This window comes from Vulpes vulpes, chromosome 10 (genome assembly GCF_048418805.1).
Source record: "Vulpes vulpes isolate BD-2025 chromosome 10, VulVul3, whole genome shotgun sequence".
In the NCBI taxonomy this organism is placed as follows: domain Eukaryota; kingdom Metazoa; phylum Chordata; class Mammalia; order Carnivora; family Canidae; genus Vulpes; species Vulpes vulpes.
Window position 1 is genome coordinate 47,732,855 of NC_132789.1, and position 27,116 is coordinate 47,759,970.

At 35.2% G+C, this 27,116-nt stretch overlaps 1 protein-coding gene across 10 annotated transcripts in view; it reads left to right on the top strand.

The window, feature by feature from the left end:
- The window catches only part of EPS15 (epidermal growth factor receptor pathway substrate 15), a 139,923-nt gene that overhangs the window by 105,783 nt on the left and 7,024 nt on the right, over window positions 1-27,116 (top strand). For all 10 annotated transcript variants that reach the window (XM_025991853.2, XM_025991852.2, XM_025991855.2 and 7 more), the window contains 5 exons: window positions 2,145-2,180; window positions 3,090-3,226; window positions 7,409-7,478; window positions 24,774-24,850; window positions 26,194-26,356. In XM_025991853.2, the coding sequence (XP_025847638.1) occupies window positions 2,145-2,180; window positions 3,090-3,226; window positions 7,409-7,478; window positions 24,774-24,850; window positions 26,194-26,356 (483 nt within the window). The remainder of the gene's footprint in view (window positions 1-2,144; window positions 2,181-3,089; window positions 3,227-7,408; window positions 7,479-24,773; window positions 24,851-26,193; window positions 26,357-27,116) is intronic.

Below are 27,116 nucleotides of genomic sequence, written 5' to 3' on the forward strand. Positions count from 1 at the left end.
AATCCCCATCACGCATTTAACCCATGTTTTCTCCCCCGCCCAGGAGAACTCCTCTCTCGTTATCATTAGTGTATTCTCTATAATTAAGACTATGTTTCTTGGCTTGCCTTTTTCTCCCCCCATGGTCTTTTTTTTTTCTTGTTTGTTTCTTAAATTACACTTAGGAGTGAAGTCATATAGTATTTCTTTCTCTGACTTATTTTCTTAGCATAATACTCTAGCTCATTTGTTGTTGCAAATGAGAAGATTTCATTCTTTTTTGTTGGCTGAGTAACATTCCACTACATGCACATGTGTATGTGTGCGCACACACACACACACCCCATGTCTTTGGTATCCATTCATCAGTTGATGAACATTTGGTCTGTTTCCATTAATTTGGCTATTGTAGGTAATGCTGCTGTAAACATTGGAGTGCATGTATCCCTTTAAATTAGTATTTTTGTATTCTTTGGGTAAATACCATTGATGCAATTGCTGGATCCTAGGGTAGTTTTATTTTTAATTTTTTGAAGAACCTCCATACTGGTTTCCAGACTGGCCACACCAGTTTGCATTCCCACCCACGATGCAAGAGGGTTCCCCTTTCTCCACCTCCTCGTCAATACCTGTTGTTTCTTCTGCTGTTGAGTTTAGCCATTCTGACAGGTGTGAGGTGGTATCTCATTGTAGTTTTGGTATGCATTTCCCTGATGATAAGTGATGTTGAACATCTGTACATTGTCTTTGGAAAAATGTCTATTCGTGTCATTTGTGTCATTTGCCCACTTTTTTTTTTTTTTTTTTTTAGATTTTATTTATTTGAGAGAGAGTATGAGCAGGGTCAGAGGGACAAGCAGACTCCCCAGTTGAGCATGGAGTCTGATGTGGACCTTGATCCCAGGACCCTGAGATCATGACCTAAGCCAAAGTCAAATGCTTAACCAACTGAGCCACCCAGGAGACCCTGCCCACTTTTTAATTGGATTATTTGGTTTTTGGGTGTTGAGTTCTACAAGTTCTTTATATATTTTGGATACTAACCCTTTATTGGATATATCATTTGCAAATATCTTCTGTGGAGCGTCTTTCCATGTGCTGATTGGCCATTTGTATTCCTTCTTTGGAGAAATATTTATTCAAATAATTTGCCCATTTTTATTGCTAGTCTTTTTACTGTCGACTTGTAAGAGTTCTTCACGTATTCTGAATATAAGTCCCTTATCAAATATGTGATTTGCAAATGTTTTCATGTATTTTGCGTTGTCTTAATTTTGATGAAGTCCAATTTATCTGTATTTAGTCACTTGTGTTTTTGATGTCGTGTCTAAGAGCCAAAAATCATGAAGATTTACTCTTAGATTTTCTTCTAAGAGTTTTATAATTTTAGCTATTACATTTAGATCTTTGATCCATTTTTAGTTAATTTTAGAATACAGTATGAGATGGGGGTCTAGCTTTATTTTTTTTTAATTTTTTAAAATTTATTTATGATAGTCACACAGAGAGAGAGAGGCAGAGACATAGGCAGAGGGAGAAGCAGGCTCCATGCACCAGGAGCCCGACGTGGGATTCGATCCCGGGTCTCCAGGATCGCGCCCTGGGCCAAAGGCAGGCGCCAAACCGCTGCACCACCCAGGGATCCCTAGCTTTATTCTTTATTCTTGAAAAGATTGTTTTCCCTGTGGAATTAATTGTCTTGGCATTCTTGTTAAAAATCAATGACTGTAAATGTAAGGATTTATTTCTGGACTCTTTAGTTCTAGAATTATTTTATACTATAGTAAAGAGCTCAGTGTCTTTGTTTCTAGAGTGGTGATGGTAATACCCATTCAGTATTCTTGTGAAGAGTATTTTTTTAATAGAGTTATTGCTGTTGTGCCTGTCTGTTCCCTTCTATCTGTAACCTCATCTTGTGATCAAAGGATAAGTATAGTTGGCTCCGATTAAAATTTGCTTCATTTGTGAGGTATCTTGGTGTTATGCCTTAACTCTTTATTATTTTAAATGTTTCCTAAAGGTGCATGGCATTTAGTGTTTTATCTACTTTGAGGTAGAGTTAATGAAACAGATTTTGCTTTAAGAAACTGCTCTTGTTTAAAGTTACCTTTAAATAACAGTCTCACAACAGTAAATATTGTTACTGTGATTTCTACTTACCACAGGTGATCCTTTCAAAGATGATCCTTTTGGAAAAATTGGTAAGTATATCATTGAACTCCAACTTAGCTGTAATTTGATTCTGCTCAATTATAAACCTATATTGTATTTAGAAATGAGAGATCAAAAAAAAAAAAAAGAAATGAGAGATCAAAGTTAGTTAAAGGAAGTGGACTTCCTTTTTATTCAGTTTTTAAAACTGATATAAAGGCCCCATTAAAATGTTGTATGTGCCTGGCATTTTCAGAGAGAAAGTGATAGATTCTTGTGAATTTGCTTAGTGAACTATTAGCTTTACTTTTTAAAAAATGACATTAGTGTTTATATTTTGATACTTTTAATAATCCTTAGACTGATTTCTCCTTGTTAGCCGAAGACTAGATGAGTATAGCGATCTATGCTACTACAGTGTTTAGAGCATTTTGTTTTCTAAGAATGCAGTGTATGAATGGGGGAAAAGGGAACCTCTTAAAGAATTACTAAATGTCAGGCTTTATAAGATATTCTTTTCCTGGGATTTTACACTAGAATAAAGCAAATCTTGTGTCCATTTGTTATGCTTCCCAGACCTGTTCCAAATAATTTAGTTAGGTGAAAGACTATTTTTAATAAAATCACAAAGGAATTTGTGATTCCTCCTTCCCTAAAATTAGAATCAACAGCTAGAGGAATTATTTAAACCTAGCATACAGGTAATCCTTGTTTAATAAATATTGGAATTATTGATGTGCTTTGGGTGAATGATGAACAAGTAGGAAAAAGAATATTAATTAAAGTTATTTTAGGTGCAGCTGTATATTTTTTATGATCAATAATCGTAATGCAAAGCACCTCATTTAGATCCTGCAGAAGTTCAAGATGTTTTTTAATTAAGACAATTATACTTTCAGGTGATAGTAAATTTGGTGTAGTAGTTTTTAGTCTTTCATATATGTGCTATATTTTCTTAGATCCATTTGGAGGTGATCCTTTCAAAGGTTCAGATCCATTTGCATCTGACTGTTTCTTCAAGCAGTCTTCTACTGATCCCTTTGCTACTTCAAGTACTGACCCTTTCAGTGCAGCCAGCAATAGCAGTAATACATCGGTAAGTGGGAGGGATAAAAACTGTTAAATAACAAGCGTCCTAAGTGAGTTTCTTGGAATATACAGTGATGAAAGGATCCTCTTTTAGATTAATTCTGATGGGCTATGTAAAAATTTCAGTCTCATCCAATTCATCTCGTTTTTGGTTCAGACTGGCATTTCACAGTGTTATCACCCCCTATAATTGGCTGGAATAACTAATTTTATCTGAAAATCAGGTCCATCCTTAATAAAGATCAAATATTATTCCATTTGGGATATTTAAAATAAATGATTAGAAGTCCATAAACCAGTCTTAAAGCTTTTCAGAAACATGTAGTATGCATTATTGAAATAATTAAAATTAACCTAAAAATAATATTAATGTTTTAGAAGATTAAATCACTTATATTATTTTATAGACACATTTTATACATATTTTGTAACACATACATGTAAGTCTTGTAAAGAAATACAAATTCCCACTGTTAGGCTTTTGTAATCTTTACAACCTTGCAAGGTAGATGTTGGTAGCCCTATTTTAACAATAAGGACACTGGGACTGGGAAGTAACCAAGGTCACACAGCTAAGTGTTTACATCTAGAGGCTATAAACATACTCAAAATAGAGTAATATAATGAAATATTTTAAGAAACCTCCATGTATCCATTACCCAATTTCAGTAATTATGAATGGTTTTGGAATTTTTTTGTTTTTATTTTTTATTTGGAGGTTTATTCTTTTAAGCAGGATGTTTCACATCTATAAGTAAAACAGACCCAAAAAAGAATAGTTGGTTGACAGGCATTTGAAGCAAAAATTTTGTCTTCCAATTATCTTAGATTAAGAATATTCTCTTAAGGGATCCCTGGGTGGCACAGTGGTTTGGCGCCTACCTTTGGCCCAGGGCACGATCCTGGAGACCCGGGATCGAGTCCCACGTCGGGCTCCTGGTGCATGGAGCCTGCTTCTCCCTCTGCCTGTGTCTCTGCCTCTCTCTCTCTCTGTGTGTGTGACTATCATGGATAGGAAAAAAAAAAAAAAAAAGAATATTCTCTTAAAAGAGTAATTGATTCTATTAAAGTTAGTAGATTTTGATATTCTTTACTGAATGCAGTAAGAAACTAAAAAAAAAAAGAAAGAAAGCAATTAAAGAACTATTTGGCCAACAACTAGTATTTTCCATTGGTGTAAAAGTGAGCAAGTGCCTTTGTAACTAAATATTTGTGGTTTCCACAGGCTACTGGATACTATTTTTCTACAACACTTAGTTTGCAGTATGGACTGATTTGCCAAATTCTTCTAAAATTAGCTGTAACCTGAATTATTTCTTTTCCTTTTACCTTATTCTAGTCTCTGATGCTTCGCTATTATCATTAAAGAGCAAGAAACCAAAAAAAAAAAAAAAAAAGGCAAGAAACCCAAAGTAGCTCTTCCTAATTTAAAAAATAAAACGAGTTTCTCCTGTTCCTCTTGCCTTTTGAAAAATTTCCACCATTTGTTGTATTTACTTTTTCTCTTTCCTCACCAGTTTGTGAAAGCAGGATTGCCCTTGCTGACTGCTCTTGTTTTCAGAATTAAAAACAGAACAGAAAACCAAGTTGGCAATATATTAATAGCTATGTTTATCTCACCTCTTCCTATACCTAAGTTATGGGGCTAAGTTCTGTTCATGTGTTGCCCATTTAATCTTCACACTATTCCTATGAGCTCATGTTTCTATCCTCTTTTTTAAGATAAAGTAAATGAGGCTTAAAGAGGTTAAGTGATAGTAAGTGGTAGAACTGAGTTCAAACCTTGGTCTATCTGACCAAAATCTAAGGTCTTCACCCCTGTAGTCTAAGATTTAAACTTAATTCTTCCCGACTACGGAGCCCTTGTGTTTTGTAATTATTCTTCTTTTCAAACAGGCCTCTGATTATGTTTCTAGATCTGAATCTCCCTAGAAGTCTTTTCTATTCCCTCAAGGCTAATCTCTGCTCTCAGAGAGACATAATTTAAAAAACCAAAGCAAAACAAAACAACTGCCATTTCTTCCTCTCCTAGCTAGTGTCTGGTGGCATTGTGTAGGTACTAAGTCATACAGTCAAAGTGGGGGGTAGATGGCTGATGTAGAAGGAAATTTCAGTGATAAATTTGGTGACCTTGTAGGAGGATGTTGGTACATTATTTCTATAAAATACCATCTGAATCGTAGTTGTGAAAATTACTTCTGTGTACTAAATTGCCTAATTATCAAACTGAACATAGCATAAAGAGAGTTTTAATGGCCTCTTGTTCCTTCATAGGCTACGCAGTCCATCCTGTCCCCCTTGCTGTCTCAATGGCCTCTTAGGTGGTATATGAGAAAGGAATAGAAATTAAACCTGACACTCATGTAGGCCTACTTTTTCTATTTCCTTCTGTGATGGCTAATAAAATCCATAAGCTTTTGTTAAAAACCAGGCCTGTTAGATTTTTTTTCCCCGTGAAAGTCAAGAAAGAAAGCAAAATAATTGGTAACTTATGTCAGTGACTATCTCTCACACTGGTATTTTGACTGTAGTATTAGGAACCATGCAAAGTTACCTGGCATTACAGACCACATTAATGTTTTTCTTTGATTGCTCTTTATTCATTCAGCAGATATAATTAGAATATAAGCTAGTATGATAGTTTTATAATAATATCATTGACATCAGTTAAAATAAGTACTATCATCTTCAGTTCTAAAAATTTCATTAGTGTTAATTGCTTCCTTCTGCTAGTAGTTTAAATGGATTCTCTTTTATAAAGGGAGAATGTACTGCAAGTCCTGGTTAGCAATACTTTTCCCTTTTCAAATACATTTGTTTTATTTGGAAATATATCATTTGAGCTCTGCGATATCCTTTGACAGTCAATTGTAATAACCAGTTTCTTAATGATTAGAAATAGAGCCTGTAATACAGATGACATTGATAGCCATGAGTCAGCGGAAATAAATGTTCCTAAACCCTTCTCATGTCCCTTTCACCTGTCTGCTAAGGCTTTCACTGGCCTCTTAACAAGGCCTTAATGCCAGAAAGAGAAGATTCACTTTTCTTTCTAAATATGTCATTTGTTTGACTATGATTAAAAACCAAAATAAGTTAGGAAAGCAGTTCTAAAGCAGGAATCCCTGACTTCTGGTAAAGTCCTCACTCTGTAGCCACTCACCCTTGCGACCTGGTCCAGATTCTTACGTGGCTAGTTATTGAAAGTAGCAAGATCTTTTTAGCAGAGCTCCCTCTCTCTGGTCTCCCTCCTTTACCCCCTCCCTTCATTCCTTCTTCTCCCTGCCCTTCCTTGGAGCACATGTATGTGTTCCTCTGCTGGGCAGAATGCTAGAATTATTTTTAGATAATAATTACAAAATAAATCTAGCATTTTCTGATACTAAGTACTAGAATATTTAAGAGTTAGAATAGTATACATCCTAAATGCAACATGTCATCCTGGAATAGGAGAAGGACCTTACTGGAAAAGCTGGTGAAATTCAAATAAAGTCTATAGTTTATAGTTTTGTACCAGTGTTAAATCCTTAGTTTTAATAGATGTACCATGATTATATGAAGTATTAACATCAGAGGAATCTGGTGAAAGACATATGGGAACTCTCTGTATTTTCTTTACAACTGTTTTAGACATCTAAAATGACTTCAGTATAAAAAGTTAAAATAGTGTATATTTGTACTATTAGCAACATAATGAAGAAAAGAGATGAATGCCACCAAAGTCAGGGTAATAATTACCTCTACAGAAGAGGGATGAGATTGTGCTTGGGAGAGGGACACATGAAGACTTCTCAGGTGTTTGCAGTTTCTTGGAAGGTGATTACATAGGTGTTCATTTGATAGTTACTTGTTAAACCACACGTTTCATATACCATTTTGAATGGATATTATATTATTCAATAAAAGCTTAGAAAATTTTGCGTCATTTCAGTTTAATGAAATTGCAAATCAGTAAGGGGAAACATTCCTAATACTTTGTATTTCTTTCTTTCTTTCTTTCTTTCTATCTATCTATCTATCTATTTTTAATGGCTTCTTGTTCTGGCTTCGACAACATATACTAATATTTTTAGTGGTGTGTATTTCTTAATTAAGAGCTTGTAAAGAATATTTTTATTTTGGTGTGACCATGAGGTTTCAGCTAGGAAACATTGCCTCTCTTAGTCATGATTTTGTGTTATTTGTTTAGGTAGAAACATTGAAGCACAATGATCCTTTTGCTCCTGGTGGAACAGTTGTTGTTGCAGCAAGTGATTCAGGTAAGGAAATAGTTGATCAATTTCTTTGAACAGTAAATAGTACCATTTTCTTTAGGCTTTTTTTTTTGGGGGGGGGGGTCTCCAAATATATCTGTCCTACTTATTTATGTAAGGCTTTAAAACTATTGCATGGTTATAGCCAGTCGTAATCTACCGGTAGTAATGATGACAAGTGTGAGCATATCACTTTCTACTTTTCTTATTCATTTATCTCATTTATTATTTATTTATGTTATTACTAGAGGGGAGTGGGGGACAAGCTTCCAGTTATGGAATAAATAAATCATGGGAATAAAATGTACAGCATAGGAAATATAGCCAGCGGTATTATAAAATAGTGTTGTACAGTAACAGAAGGTAGCTATGCTCACAGTGAGCATAGCATAACGTGTAAACTTGCCAAACATTATGTTGTACACCTGAAACTAATATATAACATTGTATGTCAGCTATACTTAATTTAAAAAAAAATCTTACTAGAATATGTACTCTAGCCGGTAAAACCAATAAAAGACAGTGTTTGGCAATTTCAAAGTCAGCAATGACTCATTTGGATCTTGGCCTAAACTTAAAAATTAATTGCTTCCAGTATGTAATGATAATAGCTTTACAAATAGTGGGTAAAATCTTTTAATACAGAGAAAAGGGAAATGTTACTATCCAATCTTCATGCTGTATTTATGGCATCTAATTTTCCATTTATCCTTTTAAGTGGTATTTCCATTTTAAAGATCAGGAAAGTGAAAATCAGAACTTTAAGTAACTTGATCAAGATTATACATTTTACTAGAGTTGAACCAGGTGAAGCCAAGATTCAAACCTAAGTCTGGCAGTCTAAAAGCTTCTGTAACTTTCTCACTGTTCATTTAAAAATAAAACAGATCAACTATTGTGTAGGAGATCAGGGAATTAAAGGAAAGTGGACTCAAACATGTAAATACCTCAAGTATCATGCTGAATAGGATTCCTTATTTTTCCAGATAAAAATAAGGTGAGTTATTCAGTACACAAATTTGCTGATGTGATAAGTTGAGGATTATGAGCATAAAGAAAGATTAGTAGAAATGCATTCACAATTTCTGGTATTGTACAGATTAAAACAAGATGAGATTTAGCAGTGTACATTATTTTCAGGTTGAAATTTAACTTTCAGGTCACCTGGGTGGCTCAGTGGTTGAGTGTCTGCCTTTGGCTCAGGGTGTGATTCCAGGGTCCTGGGACTGAGTCCCACATTGGGCTTCCTGCAGGGAGCCTGCTTCTCCCTCTGCCTATGTCTCTGCCTCTTTTTCTGTGTCTCTCATGAATAAATAAATAAAATCTTAAAAAAAAAAATTTAACTTCCAGCATGAGTAACAAAAAGGAATTGAATATAAAAAGCAGATATGTAGAAAACAAGATGTAATGTAGTGCTGGGTATTGATATAAGCCAAAACTTAGAATAACAGCAATAGGGTTTCTGAAAGGCATATCGTAGTTAATAGTGGTTAAATTAATATATTTTAAAAATACATGTGCTTTTTTTAGACTCTCATTATCAAACTGATGAATTAATATATTGCTAGGGATATTGTATGATTAGAAAGAATAACCTAGGGGACCCCTGGGTGGCTCAGCGGTTTGGCACCTGCCTTCAGCCCAGGGCATGATCCTGGAGTCCTGGGATCAGGTCCCACATCAGCTCCCTGCATGGAGCCTGCTTCTCTCTCTGTGTCTCTCTCATGAATAAATAAACAAAATCTTAAATTAAAAAAAAAAAAGGATAACCTAAGAAGGTAAAATGAAAAGTTAATATATTTATATAGGTGACTCTTGAACAATATGAGGGTTAGTGATGCTGACCCTCCCCTCACATGCAGTTGTAAGTCTGCATAAACCTTTTACTCTGCAAAACCTTTACTCATAGCATTCTTTTGACTGGCAGCCTTACCAATAGCATAAACAGTCTATTAGCACATATTTTGTATGTTATATGTATTCTTACAGTAAAGCTAGAGAAAAGAAAACATTATTGAGAAAATCATAAGGAAAATACATTGACAGTACTGTACTGCATTTATTGAGAAAAATCTGCATATAAGTGAATCCACATACTTCAAACCCATTGTTATTCAAGGGTCAACTGTAATTAACTCTTGACTGCAATAGTAAGTGCCATGGAAGTTCATTAAAGTGGCAAAAATTTAAAGGAAAAGAAAGGGAGATCATCTCCATCTAGGGTAAGTTATGAATGGCTTCAAAGCAGAAGGTAGCCTTTGTGGTGTACCTTGAAAGAGTGGGCTAGGATTTTAGTAAGTAGATAGAGTATATAAAGCGAAAAGAGCAATATGAGCAAGGAATGGAGGAGGCAGGGCATGTTCAAGGAAAAATGGATATATACATTTTTAAATTCTGTTAGTTACATACAGTGCAGTATTAGTTTTAGAGTAGAATTCAGTGATTCATCACTTACAAACAACACCCAGTACTCATCACAAGTGCTCTCCTTCATCACTCTTCTAGCCCATCCCCTACCCCCTCCCTTCATCAACTCAGGAGTCCCTTATGGTTTGTTTGTTTCTCTCTCACCTTTTTTTCTTTGCCTCCTTCTCATAAGTTCATCAGTTTTCTTTCTTGAGTTCCACATATGAGGGGATCCCTGACTGGCTCAGCGGGTTTGCGCCTGCCTTCGGCCCAGGGCATAATCCTGGAGTCCCAGGATCAAGTCCCACATCGGGCTCCTTGCGTGGAGCCTGCTTCTCCTTCTACCTGTGTCTCTGCCTCTCTCTCTTTCTCTCTCTCTCATGAATAAATAAATAAAATCTTTAACAAAAATCCATATATGAGTGAAATTATATGGTATTTTTCTTTCTCTGACCAATTTGTTTCACTTAGCATAATACACTCTAGGTTTGTCCATGTCATTGCAAATGGCAGGATTTCATTATTTTTGATAGCTGAGTAACATTCCATTGTACATATATACCATATCTTCTTTATCCATTCATCAGCCCATGGACATTGGGCTTTCCAAGAAAAAACAGATATTTTGGTGAAGCTTATTTATAGATAGAGAAATCATAAGGTTAAAGCTAATGTCATAGATTAAATATTAATTGGTCTTGGTCTTCTCTTTCAGTTCCACTTCCTTACTAATTTTCTATAAAGTGTTAGAATAAATGATTATAATAGTCTGGAAGGGAACCAACATTCATTGTTGTTAATCATCATCATCATAATAGACACCATTTATTGCACTGTTGCAGTTACAGCATTACATGTGCTAACCATTTTCCCATGCTTGGTCTCCCTTAAATCTCACAGCAACTATATGAGGTAATTGGTATTATGTTTATTGGACAGACAGGGAAAATCAAAACATGGAGAAATGAAACCATTTCACAAGGTTAAAAAAGAGTAATAGGTGAACCCACATTCAGATGAGGTCTCTGGTTTTCCACTGACCTCTTTGGTCGTTCCTTCTGTCTCTTTTGCTTATTTTTTCTTTCTCCCCCAAATTTTTTATGTTGTATTACTCTAGGTCTTAGACTCTGGACCTCTTTTCTTATTTATGTATGTATGTATGTATGTATGTATGTATGTATTTATGTCCCACAGAGAGAGAGAGAGAGAGAGGCAGAGACATAGGCAGAGGGAGAAGCAGGCTCCATGCACCGGGAGCCCGCCGTGGGACTCGATCCCGGGTCTCCAGGATTGCGCCCTGCGCCAAAGGCTGGCGCTAAACCGCTGTGCCACCCAGGGATCCCATGGACCTCTTTTCTTATCTCTGTGTATTCCTTTGGGCATCTTACCTGATTTCATGGCTTCACATACTGTATATTTGTTGATTTAGATCACTAGCCACATGTTTTTTTCCTGAACTCTAAACCCCTATTTCTAACTACCTACTAATATCTCTACTTGAATATCTGATAGAGCTAACAAAGAACATCTAGTCTTCCACTCCCAACCTGCTTCTCTTGTAGCTTACCCCATCTCAACTCATGGTAATTTCATCTTTAATGTTGCCAAGACCTAAAACCTTAAGAGTTATCCTTGGTTCTTCATCTCTTTATCCCTAATCTGCCAAGGAATCCTACTGGCTCTTCCTTCAGATTATATCCAGCAAAAGATTTACAATGGCCTATACTTTCCTAACAATATCCTTTATCCGTTATTCCCTTTACTCACTCTGCTCCAGCAATGCTGGCCTTCTTGGTGTTGCTCAAACAACAGGCCAATTTCTTAGGCCCTTTGCCTTTAGCTGTTCCTTATTCCTGGGATGATCTTTGCCTATATATCCACATGATGACCTACATTACCTTTAATAAATTTTTGCCATATGTCACCTTGTCAGTGGGCACATTGTGGCCATCCTATTTAACATTTATAAGTACCACTGCCTAGCCCAGCACTCCTCCCTTACTATTCTCTAATCTTTCATTATGACTTACTACTTTTCCACAAGCTGTATAAATTACCTTTTTTTTTCTTTCTCATCTTTCTCCTCATCCTGCCACTAGATTTTAAGCTCCAGGGAATTTGGATCTTTGTATTCACTGGTGTATCCGGAGAACCTTAAACTGTGCCTGGGCCATAATGTTACTGAATGGATGAATCAGTTACTCTTCTCACAGATCATATAGGATGGGAATGGGGGGCAAGGGATTGTTTAACAACGTTTTCCTGATAATGGGTTCTTTTTGTGCTGAGATGTACATAACATTTACCATTTTAATCATTTTTAAGTATATAATTAAGTACCATCACACTGTTGTGCAACCATCACAACCTTCATCTTCAGAACTTTTTCTTTTGAAATGGAAACTATGTATCTATTAAATAAGAACTCTTCATTACCACCTCCCACTAGTCCCTGGAAACCACCATTTACTTTTTGTGTTTATGAATCTGAATTCTCTGCATGCCTCATAAGTGGAATCGTATAGTATTTTTGATTTTGTGACTGGCTTATTTTACATGGAATTATGTCCTCAAGATTCATCCATATTGTAGCATGTATCAGAATATCCTTCCTTTTTAAGACTGAATATTACTCTATTGTTGTATATATATATACCACATTTTATTTATCCATCAGTAAATGTTCAGGTTGTTTCCACATTTTTGGCTTTTGTGAATAATGTATATTAGTGTACAGATACCTGTTCACGTCCCTGGTTTCAGTTCTTTTGGGATCTGTACCCAGAAGTGGAATTGTTGAATCATATGGTAATTCTATTTTTAATTTTTTGAGAAACCACCATACTGTTTTCCAGAGCAGCCATCCTATTTTACATTCCCACCAGTAGTGGACAAGGGTTCCTTTTTTTTTTTTTTTTTAAGATTTTATTTATTTATTCATGAGAGACACACACAGAGAGAGGCAAAGACACAGGCAGAGGGAGAAGCAGGCTCCATGCAGGGAGCCCAATGCAGGACTCGATCCTGGGACTCCAGGGTCATGCCCTGGGCTGAAGGCAGGCTCCAAACCGCTGAGCCACCCAGGGACCCCCTGGACAAGGGTTCTAATTTCTCTATATCATCGCCAGCACTTACTACTTTCTGGTTTTTTGATAATAGTCACTTTAACAGGTGTGAAGTGGCACCTTACTGATTTGATTTGCATTTCCCTAATGACTAGTGATGTTTCATATGAGCATCTTTTCATATGCTTACTGGCCATGTATCTTCTTTGGAGAAATATTTAATACTTTGCCCATTTTTCAATCAGTTGTTTACTTTTTTGTTGTTGAGTTGTAGGGTTTCTTTATTTACTCTGAATATTAACCCCTTATGAAATGTATGATTTGCAAATATTTTCTCCCATTGTTGCCTTTTCATTCTGTTGATACTGTTCATTGTTACACAAAACTTTAATTTCAGCGAGTCCATCTTATCTACTTTTTCTTATTTTGCCTGTGCTTTTTAGTGTCATTCCAAAATAATATAAGTAAATCCAATGTCATAAAAGTTCCCTGTTTCCTTCTTCTAAGAATTTTATAGCTTTAGGTCTTACATTTAGGTCTGTGATGCATTTTGAGTTAATATTTGTATTTGTTGTAAGGTAAGAATCCAACTTCATCTTTTAGAGTGGATTTTCAGTTTTCCCAGCACCATTTGTTGAAAGGACTTGACTTTTCCCCACTGAGTGGTCTTGGCATCCTTGTAGAAAATCATTTGACTATATACGCAAGGGTTTATTTCTGGACTCTCTCTTCTACTCCACTGGTGTAAATATCTGTCTTAATGCCAGTACCACACTGTTTGGTTACTGTAATTTTACAATAGATTTTGAAATCAGTAACTTTGATACCTATAACCTTGTTACTCTTTTTCAAGATTGTTTTGGCTGTTGGGGTTCCCTTGAGATTACATGTGAATTTTAGGATGAACTTTCTATTTCTGAAAAAAAAAAAAATAAGCCATTGGGATTTTGATAGGGATTGCTTTGAATCTGTAGATTGCTTTGGTTAGTATTAACATCTTAACATTTTCCAATCCATAAAGTGGAGTATCTTCCCATTTAATTGTATCTTTTTAATTTCTTTCAGAATGTTTTGTAGTTGTCAGCATACATGCCTTCCTTGGTTAATTCCTGAGTATTTTATTCTTTTTTCATGCTATTGTAAATGAATTTGTTTTCTTAATTTCCTTTTCAGATTGTTCATTATTAGTATATAGAAATGCTATGGCTTTTTGTGCATTGATTTTTGTATCCTGTTACTTTACTAAATTCATTTTATTCTAAACAGGCTTTTTTGTGGAATTTTATAGTTTTCTACAGTGAGATCATGTTGTATGCAACAGAGATAATTTTACTTCTTTCTTTCCAATTTAGATGCCTTTTTTTTCCTTGCCTAGTTACTCTGGCTAGGACTTCTCTGATGAATTGAAGTGGTAAAAGTGGGCGTCCTTGTCTTGTTACTGATAGAAAAAAAATTTCAATCTCTCACCATTAAATATGATGTTCACTGTTGGCTTTTCATATATGGCCTTTACTATGTTGAAGTAGTTTTCTTCTTTTTTCTAGTTTGCCAAGTGTTTTTTATGAAAGGATGTTGAGTTTTGTCCCATGTTTTTTCTGCATCAATTAAGAGGATCATATGGGGTTTTTTCTTTATTCTTAATGGGATGTATTATATTGATGATTTTTGTAGTTAAACCATCCTTACATACAAATGAGAACTTATATCTTTCTAGTCTGCCATCTAGCTTATGTGTTGATTTGAATGAGAATCTTAGAACCAAAAACTTTTTTTTTTTAAAGATTTATTTATTTATTAGAAAGAGTGCTTGGACAAGCACAGGTTGGGGGGAGGAGCAGAGGAAGAGACTCTTCAAATGGACTCCCTGCTGAGTGCAGAGCCCCATATGGGGCTGGATCTCATGACCTTAAGATCTTGACCTGAGCTGAAACCAAGAGTCAGTCACTCAACCAACTGAGCCACGCAGGCACCCCTCCCCCGCCAAAATTCTTTTGAGTTGAGTGGGCTACATATTAGTTGTATTGGACTCAGTTGCATAGACCTTCCACAGACTCCAAAATACCAGAGATCTGAACTTTCGTTTTCTTTTTTCTTTTCTTTTCTTTTCTTTTCTTTTCTTTTCTTTTCTTTTCTTTTCTTTTCTTTTCTTTTCTTTTTCCATACACATAAGGTCACCTAAACTTTGTTTTTTGCATTTTCCTCATTTAATCTTTACAGTGGTTATAGGGACAGGTACTATTCTCATTTTAAGGATGATGAAAATGAGGCTTAGATCAAGCAATTTGCCCAAGGCTGCAGTAGTTGTTGCCATGCTCAGTGTCCAGTCCATGTCTTACTTCAGCGCTCATTTTATTAGCCACTTTATTATGGTGCCTCTGCCTTATCTTCATATCCAATCCTAACAATATTAAAATGGTAGTGAGGTAATGCCACAGATTTTTTTCCTGTCAAACTTAACATTGCTGCTTTTGTTACAGCAGGTAGGAATCTTAGACATGCTATGGGCCACAGTTTTCATATCATTTTTCACAAAACTAGCCTCCAAAAAGGTCATCAGAGATTTGGCAAATTATTGTTTCATATTTTTAAAAACTGCAAGTTAATTAAATATATGCATTCATAAATGTTACAAACCATATTAACATAGTGCATTGGTGCTTTAAAGTACTATCAGGTTAAGTGGTTTTTGTGCAAACCTCTGGATAAAAATTATTTTAAATTACTTTGAGATTGCAAGACTCTTATTTAAAAATTTATATAACTACTTCTTGGGTGAATTGTTTTTTTCTTTCTTTCTTTATTGTTTTTTCTTTCTTTCTTTCTTTCTTTCTTTCTTTCTTTCTTTCTTTCTTTCTTTCTTTCTTTTTGGGGGGGGGGGTGAATTGTTTTTCAAATAGAGCAACTAAAACCAACTATAGAAATAAGTTCAACTCCTGACTTTAAACATTTGTGTTAATCAAAATTGCTTCTTGATTTTCACTGTCATTGTGATAAGTAAAATTATAGATTTGAACTTAAAATGATTTTAGAGTTGAGCTTAGGTGGCTCAGTCATTTGGGCAGCTAGCTCTTGGTTTCAGTTCAGGTAGTGATATCAGGGTCCAGGAATTGAGCTCTGTGTGTTGGGCTCCCGAGTTCAGCAGAGGGAATCTGCTTGAGGATTCTCTCTCTCTCTCTCTCCTTTCCCTCTGCCCCTTCCCCCCTAGTCTCTCTAATAAATAAATCTTAAAATTATTTTAGAGTTAATTTTTAAAACCCATTTATTTGTTTCATATTTTGGAATTTCATTTAAGATTTGAAAACTATTATCAAGCCTGATTTCCTAATATATGGAAGGAAAAGCTAAGCCCCAGCCACATATCAGTTTGCTTCTCAATCCATGCCCATTGATTTTCCTCTGTGTTATCCTGCCTCTTTACTTATCTACTATGTAAATGAAAAAAAAAAGAAATCCTTGGGAACCCAAATGTTATAAAAGGGTGCTGGGAACACAGGGAATATAATCAGATGAAAAATGTTAAAAAAATTAAAGCATTTTAGTAAGAAACTTGTAGAAAATCCATGAAAGATTCTTGGGAGTAGATGGAGATAATTCCAGACTTCAACCTTACCGTGCCCTTGTTTCAACAACAACAAAAATAAGTAGGAAAGAAATAGGTTATTTGAAATAATCATAAGCAGTAACCTTTAGAAATCATTAAGTATAGCAGCTTTTTGGTCTGAGGACCCCTTTACATTTTTAAAAGTTAATGAAGACTCTCAAAGTGCTTTTGCTTATATGGGTTATATCTATCAGTATCTACTATATTAGAAATTGAAACTGAGAGATTAAAAAAATTCTAAGTCATTTAAAAGCAATAATAAACCCATTACATATTAATATAAATAACATATATCTTTAAGAAAAATAACTCCAAACCAAAAGAAAATTGTAACAAAAGTAGCATTGTTCATACATTTTTGCAAAGCTCTTTAAATGTCTGCCTTAACAGAAGACAGCTAGATTCTCATATCTACTTCTGCATTCTATCTGCTGCACTATATTGTTTTGCTTGAAGTATGTGAGGTGAAAAAGATCTGCTTGCACGCAGATATGTAGTTGGAAAAAGGAGGGATATTTCAATAACCTTTTTAGGTAATTATGGATATTCTTCTTTGATACTATACTAGATTTCAACATATTTTAGTTTCTTTAATGTTAGTTGCAATGTGGTACATGAAACCATATCAATGTCCTTTTCATGCTCTGTTACATTAAAATCCATTGGTCTTTCTTATACTTTTTTTTTTTTTAAAGATTTTATTTATTCATGAGGAACACAGACAGGGAGAGGCAGAGACACAGGCAGAGGGAGAAGCAGGCTCCATGCAGGGAGCCTGATGTGGGACTTCATCCTGGATGTCTAGGATCACACCCTGGGCTGAAGGTGGCGCTAAACCACTGAGCCACCGGGGCTGCCCTCTCTTACACTTTGAATTTTTTACCTATATATGATTTTGTAACTTGCATTGATCATGTGGGAAATATTGGTTCACTAAGTTATACATATCTTCCAAATGCTGACACATTTCATTGTAAATATTTTTAAAATTATACTTATTAATATTACCATTCATCTTATCAGAGTCTTTAAGTATTGGTATAATGTTAAGATTATGGGGCAGATAGAGCTTTCTAAGATTCTCATTTTCACTTGAAAGTTTGAATTTTTATCATCTGCAACAAATACTGTCAGTTGTTTTCCTTAAAGTGACATCCTCACTATTTATTTTGGAAGAAATGCCACCAAATACACAAATCTGAATAACCATTGTTTATCTGTTATTTCTTTGAAGTTTTGAAAAGGGCATTCCATGAAAAAAGCAGCTAGTTCAACTTGTTTCTCACACCATCATACAAGTGCTTTTCCTCCAGATAACCATCATACTTTGTACTCAGCAGAGGTGCCCTGTGTGTATTTCTGATCTTGTTACTCAGAAATTTATTTATTATTTTTTAAGATTTTATTTATTCATGAGAGACACAGAGACAGGCAGAAGGAGAAGCAGGCTCCACAGGGAGCCTGATGTGGGACTCAATCCCAGGACTCCAGGATCACTCCAGAGCTGAAGGCAGGCACTAAACCACTGAGCCACCCAGGGATCCCCTTTACTCAGAATTTTAAAAAGCTGGGATCCCTGGGTGGCGCAGCGGTTTGGCGCCTGCCTTTGGCCCGGGGCGCGATCCTAGAGACCTGGGATCAAATCCCACGTCGGGCTCCCGGTGCATGGAGCCTGCTTTTCCCTCTGCCTGTGTCTCTGCCTCTCTCTCTCTCTGTGTGACTATCATAAATAAATAAAAATTAAAAAAAAAATAAAAAAAAAATAAAAAAAATAAAAAGCTGTGTGCCAAAGGGCACCTGGGTGGCTCAGTCAGTTAAGCATCCAACTCTTGGTTTTGGCTCAGGTCTTCATCCTCAGAGTCGTGAGACTGAGCCCTGAGTGGGGCTCTGCACTCAGCACAGTCTGCTTGAGATTCTCATTCTCTCTCAAATAAATAAATAAATCTTAAAAAAAGAATATATGAAAAAAAAAAATATATGTACCTAAGGATCATGATTTATTAAAACTTAATAATTTTTATTATTCATCAAGGACAGATATTTTTAAGCACAGTTGCCCCCCCCCAAGTTTGTGATGGTGAGAGATTTAATGATTACCAATTTGATGCTACTGCCTTGATACCCATTAAGACACCAGCAGATTTATCTACGTTGTTGCAAATATCAACACATTAAAAAATATAAATAACATCTTCATATTCTGAAAATAGTTTTAACCGTACAGATCTCCCTAAAGAGGTCTTGGGGACCTCTGGGCTCCATAGGCCACACCTTAAGAACTTCTGATCTAATACAACTAAAAGATTTTCCTGTTGCCCTGGTCTCTGTTCCCTCGGGACAGCTTGCTCTCAGAAGGTATCTGGGACAGATGTCTCCTTTATTCAAAATGAGAGCAAGAGAATAATCTCAGTGTCCTGGAGAAAAAACTGAAGAGTAGAGGTTATCTTTTTAGTTATGTATGAGCCTGGTGCTTCTGCTGTTCTCACAGTACACACTTCTTACGGTGGTCATGTCCAGTTCTGTCCTGTTTCCTAATGACTCCTAGATTTAGTCTTCCAGTGTTGAACTCTCTCCTGAGCCTCCATTACCTTCAAGTTACCTGCTGGATATTTCCCCTTAGGTGCCAAGTGCAACAATACTTAAAATTGAAATAATCATCTTTTCCGATTAGTATTAGTATACAATTAGTAATGTAATAGTATTTCTACTTTCTATAGTAATGATACTCTTAGTCATCTTAGACTTCTCATTCCTCATCTCCAATACATTGCCAAGTCCTGTTGTTTTACCCCCAAACAGACCCTGATTGTTTCTCCTTTTGCTCAGCCTTGTTTGGACCCTCATTTTGTTTTACCTGGACTGTGATGTTAAATCGCCTTCATTTCTTTACCTGCCAATCCATCATCTACATGACTGTCAGAATTGTCTTTCTTAACATATGATCATGTTACTAACCACAAATCAAAGTCGGCGAGCCCTGTGTTCCACACATATGTGAGGGTATAATTTTGTTATGTATATATTATTTATATTAGTTGACATAACGTTTAATATAGTATCTATATTATATTTATATATATTTAATGGTCTTTTACTTCACGTGTCACAGGTGTATATCTGAAAGTAAAGTTGCCACTTTATGAAGTATAAAACAGTACTAAACATCTTCTGGATATCCCATCTCTGTTAATAATATTACCATCTACGCAGTTGCCCAAGCATAGATTTGGGAGTCATCCTAAGTTGTAGCCCTACTTTCCCACCACAAAGCTTCTGGGACATAGCAGAGTCTCATTAGTTGAATGCTGAAGAAATGAATAAATGATTTGTTTCCAACTACTACATTATCATAAGATTTTGAATTGGTTGGAACATAAAAGCCTAGAGGAGGTTGTCATTATTAGGACATGGGTGCTTGAGGCCAACTGCCTGAACTTACTCAGGTAAAATTGCTAATTCCTTAGGTTTTCTTAGGCTCCATTTCGTAAACAATAAAATGAGGTTAATAATTATACTTCATGGGTTTGTTGGGTGGATGAAATGACATAATCTATGTTAAAGTATTTATTGTGTTACCTATTGCAGTAAATGGTAGCTGCTATTACTATTACCACTACTACTTTTTAGTTTAATGGTTTTAAATCCTGGTTAATGTTACTTATAATATACTCTTTGATAGTTCCAAGTCAAATAGGGATGAGAGAGAGAGAATGAGAATGAGAATTGTTGCCAACTCTCTTTTCCTGGAAAGGATTCTTTCAGTCTAAGATTATTTTCTCTTATTTTTAGTTTTTAAATCCTTTTGTTTGTGAAATGAACAATGTACTCTTTTTTTTAGTTTTTTTTTTTTAACCTAAGTAAATCTGTCTCCTTCCCCTCCTCCCACTGATTTATGTACATATGTTTTTTTTTAATGTATTTATTTAGTTTAATAAAAATAAAATCCCAGCCTCTGGAAATCACTGAGATTTAGAGAGATGGTATTATATTCCTAAGGTCACAAACAGGACTTTTGCCCTCTTTACTTATACCCCTATATTCCTGTTCTTTTTCATCAAGAAATACAGTGGTTAGCCAGGAAAAAAAAAAAAAGATTAATCTCACAGAACAGAACAAAGATAACCTTTCAAAAATAAACTAAAAACCTAAGGTTAAGTTTTTGTTCTTAAAAATTAAATGATAAATCACTCCTATTACTAAAATTTAGTGATTATGATAGAGATGGACTTCAGCTATTTTTAATATTTTGACTCATAGTAGGGTCTTTCTAGCATTTACTCCTTGTGCGTAGACACATCGTAGACTAAAAGAATACTAAAGAAAGCAAATGCAGGTTACTCAGTTTCTACATATACTTTATTCTGTCTTTTAAAAGTTTTTTCCACTTCATTATAGATGAGATTAGTTCTTGTGCCAGAAGATTTTTTGCGTGGAATATTTTACTACTAACTGAGGAAGTGCAGAATCTTTCCAACTCTTAATTAAAACCTTATAGCATCCTGAGGATAATAGAATGGAATTTGTGGTCTCCCCAGAGCATCTTTGACTCTAAAGGCAGTAAAATGCCAAGTAGGTCTTCATTTTTTACAGGCAATGACTCAGGCTAAGCACATGGATGTTCATATGTTTTATTATTCTTAGTGTCTGCTTTCTTTCACGTTTCGTCTCTAATTTTCTCTGTTTCCACAAACCACAGACAATGACTGTCTCTTCAAGGCCACTTATTTTTTGCACGGAAAAATGTGTGTGCATGAGCAGGTGTGTATTTGTATATTTGGGTGTAGTGTGTATATGTCTCTTTTTTCTCCACCTCCTTTCTGTCCATAAGTAAAAGAAAGTAAAACCTTTTTTGGAAAGTCTTCTTGGCCTCTTTCTCATAAACTAGCTGTTGCTTCTCCTTTACTGTCTTTGAACTTTAACATTTATTGCTATGTAGCAGTTGTATACATATATATATATGTATATGTTATATATACGTATATATTATATATGTATATATTATATATATATATATACACATATATACATATATATATTACTCAATTGAATCGTGAGTTCCTTGAAGGTAAGTGTTGTGTCTTATTCTCCTTTAAATCTCTAGTATCTAGCCTTGATAATTAGTAAATTTGATGGATGAGTGGGTCAGTGAGTGAGTGAGTGAGTGAGTGAATGATTTGGAGACTAGCTTGAGAAAATGGATTCTTTATTAATGACCAATACCTCAGATTATTCATGAGTATCTCTTAAAGGTTTTCTGTGAGTTTGAACTTTATCTGATGGCTTGTGAATGGGTCATGGAGAAAAACATTTTCTTCCTTTTCCCAGGATTCTCTGGTAGATACCTGTTCTTGGTTATTATTTGTGAGCCTTAAAACTGGCTTCCTTTATTCCTTGTTGGTCAGCTGGTTATGCTAAGAAATATTATACCTGTTTGGAAGATCCTTAATAAGTAGACAATTTCTTTCCCCCTTTTCTTGTACCATTTTCAATGAATATGAGCATCTTCTATTACCAGACCTTTTTCTAAGCCTTTAAGATACAGTATAGCACAAAGTTCTTGTCTTTATAGGGCTTAAATGGGAAAGATAGGCAAGAAACAAATATATAAAGTACTCATGAATGCTATGAATTAAATCAAGGTAGGGATAAAAAGTGATATGTGTAAAATGTAGCTTTAAAGGAAAAAAAATACCAGGAAAAAAGCTGTTAAAAGAAGCATGCTAAAATAATTGATAACGGTTATTTCTGATAATGAAATTATAGGTGATTTTAAAAATTACACTTTTATGTAATTTTCCAAAGTGTTAATTACCTTTATTCTTGGGAAGAAGAAGGTGTCAGTGACATCACATTTGTATTTAAAGCCTCATTCTGATGGTCTATAGCTCCCATGTGATCAAGAGGAAGAAAGCCACCTGCTTATTCCTCTCCAGATATTTCTGGGACTCCTCAGCACATGGTCTGGATAAGTCCATACTCAGTGAGTCTTTCCAGTTTCTGGACAGAACTCTACTTCATATCAGTCATGATCAATATCTGAGAAAATTGTTGCCAAAGTCTTAATTCTCCAATTTGGACAAAAGTGCTTTGTCATTCATCCAGGACACATTCACCAGTGTTTGGACCAATGCCGAATAGGTTGTTTATTCTAGTGAATAAAGTGTAGAAAAACTCTAGTAAAACCACAAGTAGCATATTCTTTATATACAAATGTTGTGTATTTTATTAATGTCTTTCACAGTGTACACTTCATAATATTTTAGTGAAACTTGACCTAACTCCACACTGTTGACATATGTGTTATGACTTCTTATAAAAGCTGTGGCAGAGAAACACCATGAAGCAGATTTTTTAGTTCCCTCTAGTGAAAAGAGCCAACTCCTTTTCCCTCATCACCTTTCTACTAATCAGGAGAGCATCTGCACCCTGGTTGTGCCTCAACTGCTGTGGCATCAAGAATAACAGAGAAGGAGAAAGAAAAGAAAGCCTGAAAAACAACACTCATGACTAGACTGGGCCCCAGGCTGTGGGACTTACGTAGTTATATAAAAGCATCTTTTATGGCTAAAGCTATAGAATTTCCTGTAACTCTGGACTTTCAGCATCCTCTTCAGGCTCAGAGTTGTTCTCTTCAGGTGTATCTCTAAAGGACTAATTTTCTTTATGCTTCTTCCCACCCTCTTTACTTCCTCCAACTCATGACTGTCTTCGTAACAAAGCAAGCAAAAGTAATATATACCTTCTTGCCTCTCTTCAGCTTATGCCCGTGGTATACTGATTTTTAGAAGTAAAGACCTACTTTACACATTTAAATGGCTATATGGGCACACTTGTTTTAAAACCGATTTGAGGGGATCCCTGGGTGGCTCAGCAGTTTAGCCTGCCTTTGGCCCAGGGCCTGATCCTGGAATCCGGGGATTGAGTCCCACATTGGGCTCCCTGCGTGGAGCCTCCTTCTTCCTCTGCCTGTGTCTCTGCTTCCTCTCTGTGTGTCTCTCATAAATAAATAAATAAAATATTTTTTAAAATAAAAAATAAATAAAACCGATTTAATGTAAAGATGAAGATTTGAGGGAGAATGAGGAAAATTTTTCAGTGTGTGCCCTGTCTTATCCTGTCTCTTGCAGTTCTCTTTCTCTTTCTTCCTTTGTTTCTGTTTTCCTAAATCAAGTAACAATTCCTATAAATATTCTTTGGCTTTATTGGTAGCCTTTATGTCTGAATAGGTGAAACCTATCTCAAAGTAGATCCGTTCATTCCAGCCAAAAATGTTAATCCATTTGTTCTGTGATGGATCAGATAACTTCTCATGTCTGGGAGTAGGTTAAATAAATAATTGCTTTTGCAATTACTCTTCCCTCTGCCTGGAATGTCTTTATCTTTCTCACCTTGATCTATTCCTTATTTCAAAGACCAAATGTAATAGCTTCTTTGATACTTTTCCTGATTCTCCCAGTTAATGACACCTACTACAGGGTTTTCATACCTCTCTAACAGCTCATTTAAGATTGTTTTGTTGTTTTTTACATGTCTCTCATTAGACTGTGAGGTTTTGGGGGTAGGAACTGTATTTTCTTAGATCTGATATTCAAGAAATGTTTTTGACCATTTATTCTTCATCAGATAAGCCTTCTTCACTGTTTTAAGGACTTTACAATTTCATAATGGTGATCTATCATAATGGTGATATATCAATCACAGATAACCATAGTACAAACTAGAATGCAGTCACTGCCTCACAGAAGAAATCACTTCTTGCTGTGGCAATTAGAGATTATCCCAGGCTCATGGATGAATTCACATTTAAAATGCACCCTGAAAAAAAAATAATAAAAAAATAATAATAAAATGCACCCTGGAGGATAAGTATGTTAATGTGGAATTAATGGAATCTAGCTTTTCTGACTTTTTGATGGCTTTATTAGAAATACTTTAAGTGCATGGTAACTATATTATTTGACATTTATTCCAAAGCCTTAAATCTGGAGTTAATTTTCTTGTTTTTGATGTGAAATAATTCATCAGTTGATATATACAAAAGAATGTATTATGTGTGTTGCAGGAGAGGTATCAATTTGTTCACTGTCTTCATGGATTAAGTCATAAATTCAGGAACTGATATTTAGGGTTTGATACTTTTCATCGGTTTGAATGTTAATAACCAAAAAAGGACATGAAATTTTGATATATTTCTGTCCTGTTGCATTGATTTTTCTTTATTCATTTTAGCCACAGATCCCTTTGCTTCTGTTTTTGGAAGTGAATCATTTGAGGATGGATTTGCTGATTTCAGCACATTGTCAAAGGTAATCTGCAATGATTAGTGGGAAAGTAAAAAATGTGTTTCCACCACTGGAGCAATCCTTTCTTCCAATTATGTGACCTCCTCACAGACATCGCAACTTGATTTCAATAAATTACCGTAAATGTTGATTTCAGATAGAAATGATAGGTAAGTTGTAATTAAAGTAGACATATTTCTGTACATAAAGACTTATGTCGATGGTACAGGTAATTACAATTTTCTGCTGACAGGTTAGTTCAACAACTTCATTTTTAGAATCTTCTGCCTTTGTAAATGTATTTCTTCCAGTTGAACTAATTTTTCCCCTATTGACTGTCTGGGTCAATAGTTGTAAAATTTGGGCACTCATGCCACCTTCTCTGCATTGGTTACTTCATTTTATGTTTTGAAGCTATTAGGGTTAGTATTAGGATAATTAATACACATAGTCCAGCTCTGTATGTCCACTGTCTATTTTCCAGTATAGCTCTAGAATTGATTCAGGCCAAAATAGTAAAATTAGTATATGTGAAATTGTCTACATCATCAGTTCTCAGCTGTATGTTATTCCCCCTCGCTCCCCCTCATCCTCAATTATTTGGCATTGTCTAGAGACATTTTTGGTTGTCACAACTGGGAAGGGGTCTATTCTTACCTAGTAGATAGAGACCAGGGGTGCTATTAAACATCCTACAACACAGTGTCTAGCTCCCCACAATACAGAATTACGTCCAGTCCACAATATAAGTAGTACTGTAGAAATTGTTGGCCTAAAGAGATCTAAAATCATTAATGTCTGATTCATTATACAAAAGTGAATCTTTCATTATTAGAAAGGCAGGGCCTTCAGATCCACATTAAGACTTGATGTTCCATGGGATCAATTTGCTTTTAAAAATTGACTTTCACGTTGTCTTTAATGTTTTTCAAGATGCCACTTTCTTTGCCATTATTAGGTCTTTCCTCTATTTAAGTGCATTGGGAAGTGTGGAATCAGTATTTTTTTCTTTATCATTTGGATCAGATACTCGTCTGAGGAAAAATATATCATCCCTTTAAAATAGGCCTCAGGTGGTTTTGTATTGCCTGAGGCTTGAAAAACTTTTAATCCAGAGTTGGCTTGTTTTGGTATGATCATATCAAATATCAATATGATGTTATAATCACTATTCATGTAGAACAGTTTTTTAAAAAATTTCTCCCTTTTGGCCCCGAATGCAGAGGTTAACATGTCATTGTTGTCAGAATTGAAATAAATAAAGCTGCATAATACTGAAGATCATTCTTCTAAATGTTACATGACCATATATATTTTGGTTGGTATAATTTATATAACCATGTATAAACATTTCTTTTCAAACAAAGGTCAATAACGAAGATCCCTTTAATTCATCCACATTGAGCTCTGTCAGCAATATGGCCATTAAAAAAAATGTGCTTGAGGAAGTATCGGTCAAAGGTGAAGATGTACCCCCAGCACTGCCACCAAAGATTGGAACTCCAACAAGACCCTGTCCACCACCACCTGGTATGAGAGTTGGTATATTTCCTAATATATCAACTTTTTGGTGTATTAGGAGATGCTTTTTTCTTCCTGAAAAATACTGGTGTGGGCCTTATTGACGTAGATGATGGGCTTTAAACAAAACAAGTCAGAAAACATGGCAGAAGCCTGCTATTGTCATCTATTCTGACCTCAGTACAGAATTACAGACATGTACCTAGAAAGCCAGCATCTGTAATGTGAACTACTTTTCTGGCAAGAGCTCATTTCTTTTTAAATCATTTTAGAGAGGCAGTAAATGGAAAGAGGACAGTATCAGTGAAATGGCTTGCTTTTTGGAAACTCACTGATTACCATTTGCACAAGTTTCCTTCACTTTGGTGCTTTAATTAAATTAATTTCTGTAAGAAGAGATTAATTTGAAGTCTCCTTCTTTTACTGCTCAATGTGAAGTCTTCCTTAAATCCTTTTATGTGAAAATATATGGCCTTTTTGGTATCCAGAATTCAGCAACATAGTGATTTAAAGGAATGTATTGTTTTTCTTTAAGGAAAATAATATTTTACTTCACTCAATAAGAGACTCCTTTATTTTATAAAAGTAATTTTTTTTTGGTCCAGGAACAAATCTTAATGTTTTTACTGTTTTGTTTTTAACAAAGATAATAAAGTTGATGAGAAATGGCTAACAAGGCAATCCCCTAAGTAGGTGTAGTGCTTCTTAGGCTGTTATGTGAGAAGACACATCTGGTACATGCTTATTTTAATAATCATTATCTTTCCTT